The 16,936-nt window shown below is 34.0% G+C and overlaps 1 protein-coding gene across 2 annotated transcripts in view; it reads left to right on the forward strand.

Annotated features, from left to right (window-relative positions):
* Positions 1-16,936, forward strand: part of VRK2 (vaccinia related kinase 2) — an 86,159-nt gene that overhangs the window by 16,857 nt on the left and 52,366 nt on the right. For both annotated transcript variants that reach the window (XM_004691417.2, XM_012731548.1), the window contains exons 3-7: positions 8,430-8,479; positions 9,485-9,554; positions 11,330-11,417; positions 12,836-12,941; positions 14,166-14,258. In XM_004691417.2, the coding sequence (XP_004691474.1) occupies positions 8,430-8,479; positions 9,485-9,554; positions 11,330-11,417; positions 12,836-12,941; positions 14,166-14,258 (407 nt within the window). The remainder of the gene's footprint in view (positions 1-8,429; positions 8,480-9,484; positions 9,555-11,329; positions 11,418-12,835; positions 12,942-14,165; positions 14,259-16,936) is intronic.

Below are 16,936 nucleotides of genomic sequence, written 5' to 3' on the forward strand. Positions count from 1 at the left end.
TTGGGTTTCACTTATAATCTTTTTAATATTCAGCTGCATTCTGCATAAAATTGGTTCATTTCTTCTGTATTGTCAGATTTATTAAATGGATATGCCTGCTATTGAAAAATATTTGGGTAGTGTGTTTACTTTAAGCTGTTCTTTTTCAAATTACTTTAGTTCTTCTAGTTCCTGCCATTCCCTGTACATTTTGTAATCTATGTCGAAAAAGCCTTGTTGATTTTGGTTAGTATTGAGGTAAATCTATAGATTAATTGGGGGAAATTGGTATTCTTACATGTTTACTCTTCTAATTAATGTTTCTCTCCCTTTCTTCAGGTCTTTACTGCTTTCATAAGCATTTGTAGTTTTTAGCATATTTGTCCTGTATTATATTGTTAGGTTTTTGTTTTGTGGGCTTTTTTTTTTTTTTTTTTGTATTTTCTGCCCAAGTTATACTTGGCATTTTAGTTTCCAGAAATATTTTTGTCGCTAAGTATATTCTTTGTACTACTATGTACTTGTACCTTTTTGTTAGTATTATTATAACCTTAATATAGAGAACAAATGCAGGTTTTTTTTTAAACTTTGGTACTATTGAAAATTACAGTAATGTTGTAATTTTATCAGATTCAAAAATATACATTCTCTCTATATAGGAATCAGTATAAAGAAATAAAATTATGTGTGTGTGTATGTGTGTGTGTTGACCTTACCGTCCATAATCTTAGTAAAATCACTTGTGCTAAGACTATGGTGTGTGTGTGAAGGGGGGGGTTGCAGATTCTGTGTGATTTTCTACATAGACAATTATATCATTAGTAAATAGAGGACACTTTGTTCTTTCTTTCCAATCTATATTTCTTTTACTTATTTTGTTATGGCTCATTGCATTATTAAATAGGAATAGTACAAATGGACTTGACTGAGTTACCTCAGTTTTAAGGAGAAGGCATTTAGCCTCTCAATACTTAGAATGATGTTAGCGATAGGTTTCTTTACTAAGTTGAGGAAATTCTCCCCTAGTAACTTAGGGTTTATACTGGGAATGAGTATTGAATTTTGTCATTGCTTTCTGCATCAGTTGATGTGATTATGTGCTTTTCTCCATATTCTTGCCAGCATTTATCTCTTGTCCTTTTGATAATAGTCTTGCTAACTGTGGGGTTTTATCTCGTTATAGTTTTGATTTGTATTTTCCTGGTGAGTACCTTTATATGTACCTGACCTGTACCTATGGGTTATTTGCATATCATCTTTGGAAAAATGTCTATTCTAAAGTCTTTTGTCCATTTTTAAATTGTTTGTTACTGAGTTTGTGAAATTGGTTTTCCAGCTTTCTTTTAACTAGTTTTGGCTAGATTATTTTCTGTCATTTTATTTGATTTCTCTACATTGTGTTTCACAAATAATATAAATTTGCTTACTTGTTTATTCATGAAGCTTATAGTTTTTCTTTAACTGTTGAACTTATTCTATTCAGATTTAACCATGGTTACTAGCACATATTTTTCAAATGCCATTGATTATAATATCATTATTTTATATTAGGTATGTTGAACCTCCATTATCTTCTTAAAACTTAATAATAATCTTTCTCTTGAATCATTCTTCCTGTGTTAATATAGGACCTTCTTTATATCTAATACCTAAAACTGAGCATTAAATTCTGACACTGTACATTAAAACTAATCTTACATCTGGAGCTCATTTGTTGCAGTTATATACTTATAAACATTGTTTTAAACTAATAACAAATTTATGACCCTTGGCTAATTCATTTTTTACTTAGATAAGAATTTTTCTTTTGAGTACCAAGTCATTGTAAATGACAGATGTAGTGTGTAGTGGTAGTAGCGATATGTATAACTCTTTGAAGTGAAGATGAATGGACAGGTAGGACTGGCCTTGTGAGTGTTCAGACAGTGATTGTGTCAAACACACGTGTGGTTGACAACAGCTGTTGAGTTTCAAGAGTTATGAGATGCAGTTCAATTTCAGAGATTTTAAAATATGAAAAAGTTATGTGGCTAAAAATTAGTATATTCAGTATTTACTGTTGTCTTTTTTCTATCTACTGTCTTTTCTATCTGTTAAAATCTTTCCTATGTTCCACTAGATTGTTTCCATTTTCTTTTTTTTTAATATTTATTTGTGCATACAGAACTGGGGTACAGGCCAGAGGCTCAGGGGTAGTGAGAGGCTTCACCAGAGACAGAGTGGGGAGCAGAAAAGGCAGATCTACGAAGTACACTGCTGAGGGGAGCAGTGGGCGGGTCAGGAGAGGTCTGCCACACCATGTGGTCACCTCCAGGGCAGGTGGGAATCGAACTCATGCAGAAGTGGCTTTAGATTCTCAGTGCTGTGCTTTAACCCGCTGCGCCACCAGGGAGGGCCTGTTTCCATTTTCTTTATTCTGATTTTGATGAATTTATTTCTATAATTTTAGTGGTCACCCATAAACTTTCTTGATTTAGCAAACTATAAGATAATCAATGTCTCGACTTCTCTCCTTGATAACATATGGGCATTACAGAATTTAAATTCTATTCACTATATTTCTTTATTACAAATCATTTTTATCTGTTTTTAGTGTACTTTTCTAGACTTAAAATTATTTTCTCTGAGCATATGAAAATGATATAATTCAATTGTCTTTGTATTCCTTTTTTGCTATTGAGAAGTCTGTTGTCACTTCCACCTTTTTATGTAATTTTACATCATGTTAATTTTTAGAACTTTAATCTTTGGTTTGACTGGTGGATTTAACTATAGATTTACAAACTTTTTTTTAAGGTCTATTTATGCATACAGAACTGGGGTACAGGCCAGAGTTAGAGGGGCGGTAAGAGGTTTCACCAGAGACAGAGTGAGAAGCAGAACAGGCAGCTCAATGAAGTATACTGCTAAGGGGAGCAGCGGGTGGTCAGGAGTGGTCTGCTACACCTTGTGAGTCACCTCCCAGGTGAGGAATCGAACTTGAGCTGAAGCAGCTGTGGCAAGCTTACATACTGTATCCTAGCACTTTGCGCCACCAGTGAGGGCCCAGATAAACAAATTTTCTTGCTGGAAACTTGTGATTTTTAGGCCAGACAATTATTTTTCAAATGCCTGTTCTCCATTTGCTCATTCACAAATTTTGTTTGTGTTTTTTTTTTTTTTTTGGTTTGTTTGTTTTTTAATTTTATAACAGCTTATTTTTACATCACTTTGTACATTTTTTTTCCATCTCAATTGTAATCCCCACGGGTTTCCCATCACCATGTCACCCGTGTGCCATCACCATAATCCCATGCACTTCCCTCCCCACCCCCAGTCCCTTGGTGTTTTATAGTTTCTTCTTCATTACTTGCATCTCTGTTGCTCAATGCCAAATTCTGTATTTCCTCATGCTAATGTAATTCATTCATTCATTTTCTTTTTAGCACTATTTCATCATAAAATCTATTCATTAGATTTTATGTAGCAATTATTATATTTGTATTGCATATTTTACTATCTAAATAAAGTTTATAACATAAAGTTACCAGAAAACTTAACAACTCAAAGTCCCCACCCAAGTCCAGCAGTGTAATGTAACCTGTCTCCAGAGCTCCAGCACCTCTTTCCTCCTATGTAATAGAAAACAGCTGTCTGGCTTATTTATGGTTTTTACTGTTTTTATTTCACTGTTTTCATTGCAGAATGTATATATGCAATCTAAACAAATAATTATGCATTCTGATTTATGTAATGACTTCTACTCAACATTTTGTCTTTAAGATGTATGTATATTGCTACAGTATCTATATTTCATTCATTTTCTTTGCTGTCATATATTTCATACTATTACTATAATACACTTTGTTAAATATTCTACTGAGAAAAAGATAGATCTTTAGTATGTTTGCAATATTTGTCTTCTCCAAATTCAAGCTTACTTCCTTTTTCTTGGTCACTAGTTAACAGATCTGATTCTTTTTTAATTACAGCCAGTTTATTCAGTTATTTTCATAGAAATATTTCTCCTGATTTCTTTCATTAGATCTGCGTTACTTGGGTTTTTTTCTTTTTGGTAGTTGTCTTCCGTTTTGCAGTTTTGAATAACTGTCTCACCTTTAGCTCTGCTTTAGCTCTAGAAATACTAAGCTTTCAATGCGTCTCTTAAAGGAAATTTATATTTTGCTTTTGTCAAGAGTTCTAAGTTATCATTGGATTAGGAGTTCCTGATAAAGTCAGTCTTATAATACTTATAAGCTGTGCATTTCCTCAGACTCAGACACTTTTCTTTCCTTGGAGACGGTGGTTCCTGCCTGTTTATATTCTCCCTTTCAAATGTTCTTCCATGCTTTCTTTCTCCCTTTCCTTCCTTCTCCTTCTTTCTCTGACTCCCTTTCTCTTCTTCTCTCACCCTATTTCCTTGTCTTTTTAAATGCCCTAAAATACTGAGGAGATAGCACTTTGTTTTGCCATCTGACTTTATGTGGTGGTCTTAAAATTTCTTCATCTTGTACTCTCGAGAATTCTCCCTTTTCACAGGAGAGCTTTAATTCTCATTCCTTGGCTACTGGCCTGGGCAGCCTCCTTCCTAATATCTCATGTGCAGTCTCTGGGTTTTAGATTTCTCTGTTTTGACTCCTCCTCACCCCCACCTTTTCTTTTAACCAGATAAACTTCGTATTTTTAAGAAAGTTTAATTTGTTTTACTGAGTATTCTTGCTATTTTTTTTTAAAGATTTATTTATTTATTTGTGCATACAGAACTGGGGTACAGGCCAGAGGCTCAGGGGTGGTGAGAGACTTCACCAGAGATAGAGTCAGGAACAGAACAGGCAGATCAATGAAGTACACTGCTGAGGGGAGCAGCGGGTGGGTCAGGAGAGGTCTGCCACACCATGTGGTCACCTCCGGGGCAGGCGGGAATCGAACTCATGCGGAAGCGGCTTTAGATTCTCAGTGCTGTGCTTTAACCCGCTGCGCCACCAGGGAGGGCCTATTCTTGCTATTTTTAAAAGATTTATTTATTTATGTATACAGAACTGGGGTACAGGCCAGAGGTGCATGGGTGGTGAGAGGATTCACCAGAGACAGAGTGGGGAGCAGAACAGGCCGACTGATGAAGTACACTGCTGAGGGGAGGGTAAGGAGAGGTCTGCCACACCATGTGGGTCACCTCTGGGGCAGGTGGGGATCGAACTCATGCTGAAGTGGCTTTAGCTTCTTACTGCTATGCTTTAACCTTCTGTGCCACCAAGGAGGACCCACTCTTGTTATTTTATAGAGGAAGCATATTTTGGCTTCTCTGCTTTACCAATCTTTTGACATTTTGTACCAGATTACATCCTATTTCAGGTTTTCATAGGTTGTTCTGTTTGTTTTTTGGTTGCCAGTATCCGAAACTCAGATGAATTGACGTACTTGAGAAACAGATGACTGCTGGCTTCAGTTATAGCTAGTTCTTAAGCAGTGTCACTTGAGCTCACTTTCTCCCTTCATTAATCCAACTTTCCTCAATGATAGGTGTGTTTTTCTGACTTTATTTGCCATTTAATGAGGGAAAGCCATCACTGCAATTTCTAGGATTTAAGTATCTTGTACAGTTTATGGTCTATCTTATTTATCAACTATAACATCAACCCTAAGGAAAATTATTTTATATATTTGACCCACTTTGCCCTTTTTGGACTAGCTATGTAGCCTGTGGACTTAGATTACTTTTATAGTTAGCCAGACTTATTCATGCGCCCACCTCTGTCAAATAAATGAGGATAGGTATGAAAGACAGCTCTACTAGCCCACATAGTTTTCTTCTTAAAGAGAAACTAGCTCCATTTCCCAACAATCAGAAAAGTGCTAGGAAGATAACTGTGTTATGGGTTCACACTGCACTTCTTACCATCGGACCTCTTGTCAGAAATCTAGCCTAAGATTTGAGAGTACTAACTTTCAGCACTACCACTGCTTATGACTGAGTATTCTTGTCAGTCCAATAAATTAATTAGCTGTTGGTTAACAAACTAGATCCCTTTCCTTCCATTTTTAAGTTCTATCAATTTCATTTTCTGAACTCCCTGGGGTCTGCTTTTTTTTTTTTTTTTTTTTTACCATTAAGTATTCTTGTCAGTCCAATAAATTAATTAGCTGTTGGTTAACAAACTAGATCCCTTTCCTTCCATTTTTAAGTTCTATCAATTTCATTTTCTGAACTCCCTGGGGTCTGCTTTTTTTTTTTTTTTTTTTTACCATTAACCCTTTAATTTAAGATCTAGTACTCTCTTTTCTGATCTACAAAGATGAAATCTTTACTATTCCGTCCATATCTTCTTTGGTTCCCCTTCATTCTCTTCACAAAATTGTAGTGTAATAATCTATCCAAAATGCAAATCTAATTATGTGCTTCCAGCCCTCAATCATATTTCAAACGTTTAAAACCTTTCATTAGACAGTTCACTATTAACAAGATTTGCATCTAGCTCATTACTACCTTCCCAACTATTTGAGGTCAAGCATTCCCTCTTGTATAGACTATATATTCTTACAGTGCCATCTACCTCGCCCATTAACATTTATTATTAGTTTGACATTTGTGTGGTTAAATTCAATGGAAGTCTGATTTTTCCACTGGAGTATGAAAGCAGATACCATGTATGTAGAGTACACGTAGCCATCAAATGATAAGTGTGGAGATATTTCAAGTTATATGCAAATACTTTGTGTTCATGTGATAATATGAACAGGGAGTAATTTGAAAAGAAAATTTGGATTATAATGTGGTATAGGTACACTGATTAAAGTCAGCAAGGAATAGACCATTGGACTGGTTGGGTGTCTTTTTTTCCCAATGGCAATGTAAGTTATTTATCCTAGTTGAAACTCCTATTTTCCTTCTGGATTCTCTAGTATTTTATATTCTATTGCATTAAAGATTTGCATGCTGCCAGGACCACTTGCTTTTAGACAAGAAGTGGGAGGTTAATACTAACTTCTGTATCAGGAACCCTTGGGCTTGAGGACCATACTACCACAGATAGCTTGCCAAAAGGCAGGAGGAGTAACTTCTGTCACCTCTCCTGTGTATTAGCCCCTTTCTTTTTATACTTTTAGTTGTACCCTTCCTTAGATATGTATAACCCATCTCTTCTGTAGCTCCTTTGAGACTACTACATGGCTGAGCAAAATTGAAATGACTTTATGAATAAAGATGAAAAATGTTTAGTTGATATAAATAGGTATAGTTTCTGATTCTGTGTACAGGTTTGAGTAGAATTTATATTTAAATATAACTCAATTTTCAACTATAATAGCATTGCTGGTATCAAAATTTATGAAGATAGTTAAAATTGTACATTTATTCAACAGTAAAAGAATTTGTGTACATTAATAAGTTTATATACTTGAATATATTTTTATAGCTATGGGATGAATTGACAAGAGTTGATACAATTAGAAGAAAAAAAAGAAAACGTTAGAACTTGTGATGCAGAACAGCACATTTGATAAATACAGCAACATTATGCCCCCCAAATTTATTCTTGTTCCCAATCTAACAAGTACTAATTTTCAATCACATTTAATACTGGTTGTATAATTTTTCTGTCTTATATTCCTTTAAGCATCATTGTAACAGCACAGTTCCTAGCCTGTGGATAAATAAATAATCAGTTAGTTGAAAGAATGAAGAAAAGTGGGTGAATAGTAAATAGATAAATGACAAAATTCTAGACTTCACATTGCAGATAATATACAGGTCAACTTTGCATCAAAAGTGAAGAGTAATCTTTTAATTATTTACATATAGAGGAAAGGATCGATTTGAACATGAATTTTTAGAAGTTAGATTTATGATATCTGAAATACAGATTGTAAATAATATAAACTAACATAAGTTGTGATTGAAATGAGATTATGAGATACATATTTTTAAGTGTAGGAATAGTTGTTATTAGATTCAGGTGACTTTTAAACCTTTGTTACCATTCTAACCTGATTTTGGAATTTTATGAAGTAAAATTTTTTACTTCATACTTAAAATGAATTGGTTTTCATTTCTAAACAACTGTAGATTTTAATTTAATAAAATTGAATCAATGTATTTTATAGTGCATCTTTTGTTTGATTTAATGCTATTGCTATATATCTTAGAAAATATTTCTCTTACCTTTGAATCAATACATTTAATATCATCTTTTTGTTTTCCATGTATAAATATTTAAATATGGTTGCTGATAAAGAATGTGGACTGTAGTGTCAAATTTGAGTTATAGTATCTAACCTGCTGCATATGAGCAAACACAATTTAGTGAGCAAATTATTTAAACCTTAGGAGGACCTTTTGTAAAATGCAGAAGATATCTACTATAAAATTTGCTTGAAAGGTTATAATAAATATATGTAAAGAGCTTAGCATAGTGTCTGGGATTTGATAATTATTAATTGGGAACTGTTTTTTCTCTACTATGTATGTTCTGCAGCTTTCCCCACAAATAAACCAGATAGAGATGCAAGGCATGTAATAAAAGTGGTAAGTATTGCTCTTTTGTAAATACTTATTTCATATATGTTTGACTTTTTTCTTTGATATTTTGACCTTTTTATTTTTATCTTACTTTTCAGTTTTACTTATCAATAAGCCTAATATTACATTTGTATATTATTAAAGTGTAAATACTAGAAAGCTTGGGGGCCTCCTTGGTGGTGATGCAGGAGTTAAAGTCCCAGTGGTATCTAGCTACCACCAACTACTGCAGCATGAGTTTGATCCCCAGGAGGGAGGCACAGCAGACCTCTCCTGTCTTGCCTCTTGCTCCCTTGGACAATGTGTTTCAGTAGTCCCACCTGTTCTGTTCTCAATTATGTCTCTGGTGACTCCTCCCACCCCCCATGCCCCGGCTCATCTCCCACACCTCTGGCTTGTACCCCAGTTCTTTTATCACAGATAAATCTTTTAAAAAATGCTGGAAAACTTTGTTTTGTATTAACATTTATATTTTGCCTCGTATCTAGCTAGCTTTCTTTTCCTTCTCCACTCCTCCTTTCCCTCCTCCACCTCCCCTATTTTAAATTGTAAGTTCCTTAAAGACAGGGGTGGGGTTTTCTTTTTCTTTTCCTGTACCTAGTAAAGTGAATGAAGTACTGTAGACACCTAGTTAAAAGCATCATATATAAGTGAACCCAGAGTGGTTAGCAACATATTCTACTTGAGGTGCATGTTAGCATACAGTGAGTTTCTGTGTATGTGTGTATACAAATCTCAGTATGTTTATGAACATCTTTCCATTGGAAGATAGCTTTCATGTGTAAGGCAGTATGGTGGCTATATTACATTACGTTAAAATTTAAGATGAGGTTTTTCAAATCTATTGAATGCTTTGCAGAGATCTCTAGTGGAAGGAAACCTAGTACATATGTTTTATAACAAATGATTCAAATACAATTATGTATTACATATGCATACTCAAATTTCAGTTGAAACCCTACCTGCATTTTTAAGATTCTTTACCAGTAACATTATTGTTTTATTTTATAGGAATATCAAGAAAATGGCCCATTATTTTCAGAACTTAAATTTTATCAAAGAGTTGCCAAAAAAGACTGTAGTAAGTAAATTAGCATAGTTCATATCTGTGTTTGCTAAGTTGATTGTTAATATATTTGTCTTTCTGGCTTTCTGGAAAATTCTGTTAGAAACTATTGTAAAATGATACATTGTTTATAAGTTTAAAAAAATTAAGATGGATGGATAATACAAAAATCTTTATATATTATCTAATGACAGGTTATACTTTTTAACTCAAAATTGTTACTGCTTTACTTTATATAAAATGGTTGTTGATGTAAACTCTAAGAGTTCACTAAGCATAAATATACAGTGTAACTGTTTGTTTTATAAAAACCCATTTGGTTTGGAAGGATGAATAAAAGGCATTAAAACTGCATGGACACATCAACAAAAGGAATGCTCAGAGAATGGATTGAGGTCAGGTGTATGGAAATGATTAAATGTTAAGATGTTAGAAATCTGAATGTTAGGATATTTACTGGAGCTGGATTATCAGGTATTGGAACTACCTATTAAAGAAGTTTACTATTTAATAATATGAGTTGAACTGAAGAATAAAAGTGGAGGAATTAAAGACATGGGTATGAGTAATGACTAGTATAGTCAACATTTTAAGTTTGTTTAGGAAAAAGAATGATGAGTCTGGCCCCAATAATTAACTTTGCTTTCCTTATTAAAACCTTTTAGACATTAAAACTGTAGTCTTTACTCTGTTTAAATTATGTCACAGTGACAAATAGAATCCATTAAACTTGACTTTTTTTTTTTTATCAGTAGAGCTGTCTTAAACATTAAGCATATGGTAGAAAAGTGAAAAATTAAATAAGCTACTTGATGACTTAAGTGGATTTGTTTTTTTATATGAAATTTAAAACAATTTCTGTATAACATAATTCAAAGTAAAATATTTTTTCTGTTTATTTTCTATTTCTTTTTTACTACCATGCCTTTATATATATATTTTAATGAGAAGATCCACCAGAGACAGAGTGGGGAGCAGAACAGGCAGGTTGACAAAGTATACTGCTGAGGGGTGCAGCAGGTGAAGACAGAAGAGGCCTGCTGCCCCATTTGGGTTACCCTCCTGGCCAGAAATCGAACTCGTGAACTTGTGCTGCAGTGGCTTTGACTAGCTTCATAGTGAGCCCTTTAATCCATTGTGCCACCAAGGAGGGCCTGCCTTTAGATTTATAATTACTAGGGAAGAAAAAACCGTCCTTCTGCTGATCCTTTGGTAGTTAGTATATTATCTTTGGAAATTTGACTAACATCTAAAGAATATTTTTTCCCGAGTAGGAACATTTGTGAATATATAGAAGACTGACTACTTTTATTTTGGTTATACTTGACTGAATATTTTTTTAAAGCTTTATTTATTTTTGCATATGAACTGGGTACAGGCCAGAGATTCAGGGGCTGTGAGAGTGGGGAGCAGAATAGGCTGACTTGGTGAGGTACACTGCTGAGGGGAGTAGGGGCAAGCCAGGAGAGGTCTGCCATGCCATATGGGTCAGCTCCGGAGTGGGGATCGAACTCACGCTGAAGTGGCTTTAGCTTCTTTGTGCTGTGCTTTAACCTGGTGCACCACCAGGGAGGGTTCAGTTGACGGAATTTTTAGTTTTTGTTTTTGTGTTAATTGTTGTTGTAACAAATAGAGTGAACTTTAAAAAAAAATATTAATTCTAAATTTTTTTCTAGAAAGATTTAATTTCTATTGAGGTTATTAAAGAAATAAGCTTTAGCATCTATGGAAAATAAAAACTATTTTTCTAAAAATCTTGTATCTTTTTCTTGTTAAATTTGTCTTTGTAGTTAAAAGATGGATAGAACACAAACAACTTGATTATTTAGGAGTTCCACTCTTTTATGGATCTGGTCTGACTGAATTTAAGGGAAGAAGGTAAATGGATTTATTATAATCAAATGTTGTCCTATAGCTATTCCTTATGTGGTCTATTAGATGTCACTTGCTATACAATAAATTACTCAAAACATATGACTTATAACAACAAATTAACATTTTTTTAGTCTTTGTGGCCCAGGAACCTATGGCAAGTTTACCTGGCGATTGCTTGCTCAGGCTTCTCACAAGAGTGAAGACAGTGTCTGCTGGGCTGCAGTTACTTCAAGACTCAAGTGGGGAAAATGTGCTTTCACCGTCAATGATGAGGCTGTAGGTGGGATGAAGAAGATAGGCTTCAAAATTCACTCATTTAATTGCTAGTATCCCTCACTTTCTTAACCACATGGGTCTCTGTAGAGACTGCCTGAATGTTAGAAAGACATGGCAGCCTATTTTCCCTATATGGAAGGGAGGATGAGGACAAAAGTAGAACAAAATCTCACACACAAGAGCATGCATCCAAGAAGAAAGACAGTGTTATGTATAGTCTAATCATAGAAGTTATGTCCCATCATTTTACTGTATTATCTTTGTTAGAAGCAAGTCATTACTTTAGAGGAAACTTAAGTTCCACTTCTTAAGGAGAGGCACAATAATGAAACAGTAAAAATATCTTTAAAATCACCAAATATAGTTAGTCATCACATAATTCATTAAAAGTGGTTTTAAAAATGTCATTCATTAGATATCCATTTGTTTCTTTCAATAAGTTTTTAATATAGAGATATTATGTTTATTTCTTAGGTGATAAAGGAGATCCTGAGGTCGATGCTTTGCTCAAACTTTCTTAGAGTGTTATAAGTCAGAATAAAGTAAACATTAATGGGATAGTATTGCAAAAAGTATGCTGCATAAAAGTGCACATACAATTAGGTTTTTGTAAAACAATTTATGGAAGGTCAAAAAACAAAATGGTGATGGATAATAACTGGACTTACTCTAATGATCATTTCACAATTATTACATAATACACCTAAGGCCAATATAAATTTGCATATCAATTGTTATACAACTTAAAATAACAGAATAAAAAAATTAAAATTAGCTGAATAAAAATAAGACCTGTATGGACCAAAAATTTCTTCAATATCATTATAAGAAAGTGGTGGAGAAAATTTAAACTCAAGATTACTTAATTTAGAAAAACTGCTCTCTCTTCCTAATCTAAGATAGTGTGCGAGTGGTTTGGCACAACATTCTTGACTACTAGAAAATTAACTGTAAACTAAATACTGAGGATTATCTTTCTGCAAAGAAGTAGAAAAACAGATTATTAATGCATAATCATTCTCTACTGGCTAATACTCCCTTGGGTCATACTCCATTGTTAGGTTGGGCATATTTTTCTTTGTTTCAAATTTGTCACTATATGGTTTCAGGCATTACTAAGCTCTCTTAATATCTCCTTCTCACAGATACAGATTTATGGTAATGGAAAGACTGGGAATAGATTTACAGAAGATCTCAGACCAGAACGGACCTTTTAAGAAGTCAACTGTCCTGCAGTTAGGTATCCGCATGGTAAGAAAGAATGACTTGTTTTATATACTCTGTTTTCAGATTATTTGCTTGTTACAGTATACAAATCTTTGCCCTTTCTAAAATTATCAGGGAAGAATTATTGCCCTAGAAATGTCAGTTCTTATAAATAGAGGCCATTTTGGTGAAATTGATAACAGTGGGCTTTATAAGTGACAGAATATGCTGTGTTTGGCAGTACAAACTCAATTAGGCATTGACTCTAGGTTTGAGTTGTTTTTTCCCTCCCAGCTTTATTTACATACCAGAATAAACTTGCTATAAAAGGAAAAAGAGAGGAACACCTCTTGTATCAGTTATATTTATAACAATGCAAACAATATCAAAATATATTATTTTCCATTCTAAATATGTGATGGTATGGTAGTGATATAAAGTCTTTACTGTAAGTTTGGTGGGAATAATTAGTGTGCAATGAATAATGCATACTTAGTCAACTATGAAGCAAGGAAATCTTAATAGCACCCATGAGCACATTTAGTTTATATCACATATATGTCTTATCTTGTTTGTGTTTGGTTTGCCTAAGTTCCATTTTGTTTTTCCATATTAAATAGAATGAAACTATTTCTGCCAGGGATATGGCAAATAGAACTCATTACTGTTCCCAGTCTTCCATTTATCTACCTAGGTGGCCTGCAAATGTTTGTTGAGCTCTGGGTATATGTAATATACAAGGCTCAAGAACTTCAAAGAGGAAGCTAAGGAGTTTTCTATTACCATACAGAGGGCAAATGCCTTTCTTCATGCTCATGGAAATGGTGTTTTGGTTTGGGGGGGTCCCCCAAACTTGATTTATGATTATCATTTGGGTGAAGACATACTGAGTAGGCCTCATGGTTATCTCAACATAGAGCTCTAGTTGTACTAGTTTTTTTTTTTTTTTTCTATCGCACAGCATGATTTGGCCACTACCCTGTCAAGAGTATAGGCAATAGGTATAAGCATTGTTGAATCTTGGTTTCTTTCCATCAGAGGTTCAATTACAGTACTTGATATTTGAGGATCAATTTATTCAACTTTTCTCCAGGGTGAGCAATAAGTACTTGTGATATTTTAGGATAGAAAATAACATATTTGTTAAAAGCATCCCTTTGTCATTGATAATATGAAAACAACCCCCACACTATGCTATAATCAAAATGTTCAAGTTGATCATAATTTCTAAATAAACAGCAGTATAACCTTATCTATTTCTTTTCACAGTTGGATGTATTGGAATATATACATGAAAATGAATATGTTCATGGTGATATAAAAGCAGCAAATCTACTTTTGGGTTACAAAAACCCAGATCAGGTAAATACAGTATTAAGCTCTTGCCTTCAGTCCATGCCCTCAAAGTATCATACTGAGACATTAACAAACTCCTAACCCAAAAGAGTTTACAAATGAGACTTAACATGAATATTACTTTGTCTGACCTTGAATAACTAGTTCTTTACAATAAACTAATAAATAATTTGAATAAGGAAACAGACTGAGAGGTTTAAATAATTTGTTAAAGGAGATGTTAAGATGTGGCTGAGGAGGTATTTGAACTTCTGAGCAAATACAGATAAAGAACTGTCAAAAGCCCAATGGGAAAAGTGAAACATTTATGCAGAGAAAAAAATAAAAGCTGTCACATTAATTTCTCTTCTAATGCATAAACCATTAAGTTGTAAGCAGAGTAGCAATTCCAATGCAGATTTCTGTGTTGTTGGAAATATTCTTTGTTGCTATTCATTAAGGTAACCATTTGCCACTAATGCTGTTGAGCACTGGACATGCGGGTCATATCACACTAAATGCTGGTGGGCACGTGGAGCCACAGGAATGCTCATTCATTGCTGGGGAAGTGCAAAATGGTACAGTCATTGTGGAAGACAGTTTGGCGATTTCTTGTACAGCTATAATCTTAACATAGGATCTGGCATTCATATTCCTTGGTATTGTCCCAAAGGAACTGAAAACTTAGATCCACCAAAAATATATACAGAGGTGTTTATAAAAACTAAGATGCTTTTCAGTTAATGAATGGATGAAAAAACTATAGTACATCCAATATTACTCATTGTTAAAAAGCAATCAAACCATGAATAGACATAGGATCTTAAATGCATATTACTAAGTGAATTAAAGTCTCCTGGGAATGACTACATTCTTTATAATTACAGCTGTGTAATATTTTGGAAAAGACAAAATCTTAGAGATACTCATAATCTTAGTGATCACTGATGATAAAGCAGAGGAAGGAATAAATAGGAGGAATATAAAGGAGTTTTTAAGAAAGTCTGTTCACTATATTACATTGGTAGGTGCATGCCATTATAAATCTGCCAACACCCATCAAATTTCAAATGCCAAAAGTGAATCCAAATGCAAATTACAGATTTTTGGTAATGATGATGTGTCAGTATAGGTTCATCCATTGCAACAAAAATTTGTGCTGTGGGATGTTGATAGTGGGGGAGGCTTTAGAAAGAGAAAATGAGTGTATGAGTATAGTCAGTAGGCTCTGTGCCTCAAATTTGCTAGTAGTTTTAAGTAAGATGTTTCGATTTTCAGTCACTGATACAAAGTACCTTTCATGTATTCTTCTTGACCATTTGCTTGTCTTTAGACAAAGGCTTTTTCCCTGCTTTTCAGTTGGGTTGTTTTATTGCTACTGCATTGTGTGAGTTCTTAAATTCTTTGGGTTTTAATCCATTATCAGTTACATGACTTGCAGATAGTTTCTTCCATTCTGTAGGTTGCCTTTTTATTTTGTCAATCCCTTTGTTGTGCAGAATTGTTTTATTCTGGTAGAGTTTTATGTTTTGGTTTTATTGCTTGTGTTTTTAATGTCAGTCCCAAAAAGTCTTTACCAAGATTGTGTGCTTACATTGGAAGAATTAGACTGTCCATGCTACTCAAAGTAATCTAAAGATTCAGTATAATTCCTATCAAAATTTCAGTGACACATTTCATAGAAATTTAAAAAACAATTCTAAAATGTGCATGGAACCACAAAAGACCTTGAATACCAAAGCAACTTAGAGAAAGAAGAAAGCTGGAAAAGGCTTCATGCTTCCTGATTTCAAATTATAAAGTGTAATGAAAACATTATGCTACTAATATAGAAGGAGATCCATACATGTATGGTAGGCTATAGGAGATAGCACAAAATAAACTTATGCTTGTATTACCAACAATCTTTAAGAAGGCTGCTAAGAATATACTGTTGTGAAAGGGTAGTCTGTTTAATCATAGGTGTTGAGAAATTGGATACCTACTTGAAAAGAATGAAATACTCTTATTTTACACCAAACACAAAAATTAACTCAAAATCAATTTAAGACATATGTAAGACATGAAGCTACAAAAAAGAGGAAACATTTTAGTTGTTTTTTTTTTTGAAAGATTTATTTATTCATGCATACAGAACTGGGGTCCAGGCCAGAGGTGCAGAGGCAGTGAGAGGATTCACCAGAGATAGTAGGGAACAGAGTAGGCTGACTGACAAAGTATACTGCTAAGGGAACCAGCAGGCGCATCAGGAGAGGTCTGCCGCACATATAAGTCACTTCTGGGGCCAGGAGTCCAACTCTTGCTGAAGTGGCTTTAGCTTCTTAGTGCTGTGCTTTAACCTGCTGCGCCATCAGGGCGCACATCTTAGTTTTAATTAATTTAGATTTCAGAACCACGTGACTTGTAGCTGCTGTATCATCAGAGATTAAACAATTTTAAATATCTTAAAGCTGCCCCAATTTGGTGATTCTCACCATTAAGTTTGAGTAAAGAAATATCCCATTAAAGAAATTTTGAAACTCTATAAAAAAATTGAGAAATAGTTTAATATTTAACTAAACTCTGCATGAAAAAGATTTTTCAATGAAAATGCAAGAGAAAATAATCTTTAAAATGTTGAGAAACTTCAGCTTGCAAATGTGTATTTAAAAAATTTAAATGAGGGCCCTCCGTGGTGACACAGTGGGTTAAAGCACAGCACTAAA

Source organism: Condylura cristata, unplaced genomic scaffold, assembly GCF_000260355.1.
Source record: "Condylura cristata isolate star-nosed mole 26May11 unplaced genomic scaffold, ConCri1.0 scaffold00031, whole genome shotgun sequence".
Classification (NCBI taxonomy): Eukaryota; Metazoa; Chordata; class Mammalia; order Eulipotyphla; family Talpidae; genus Condylura; species Condylura cristata.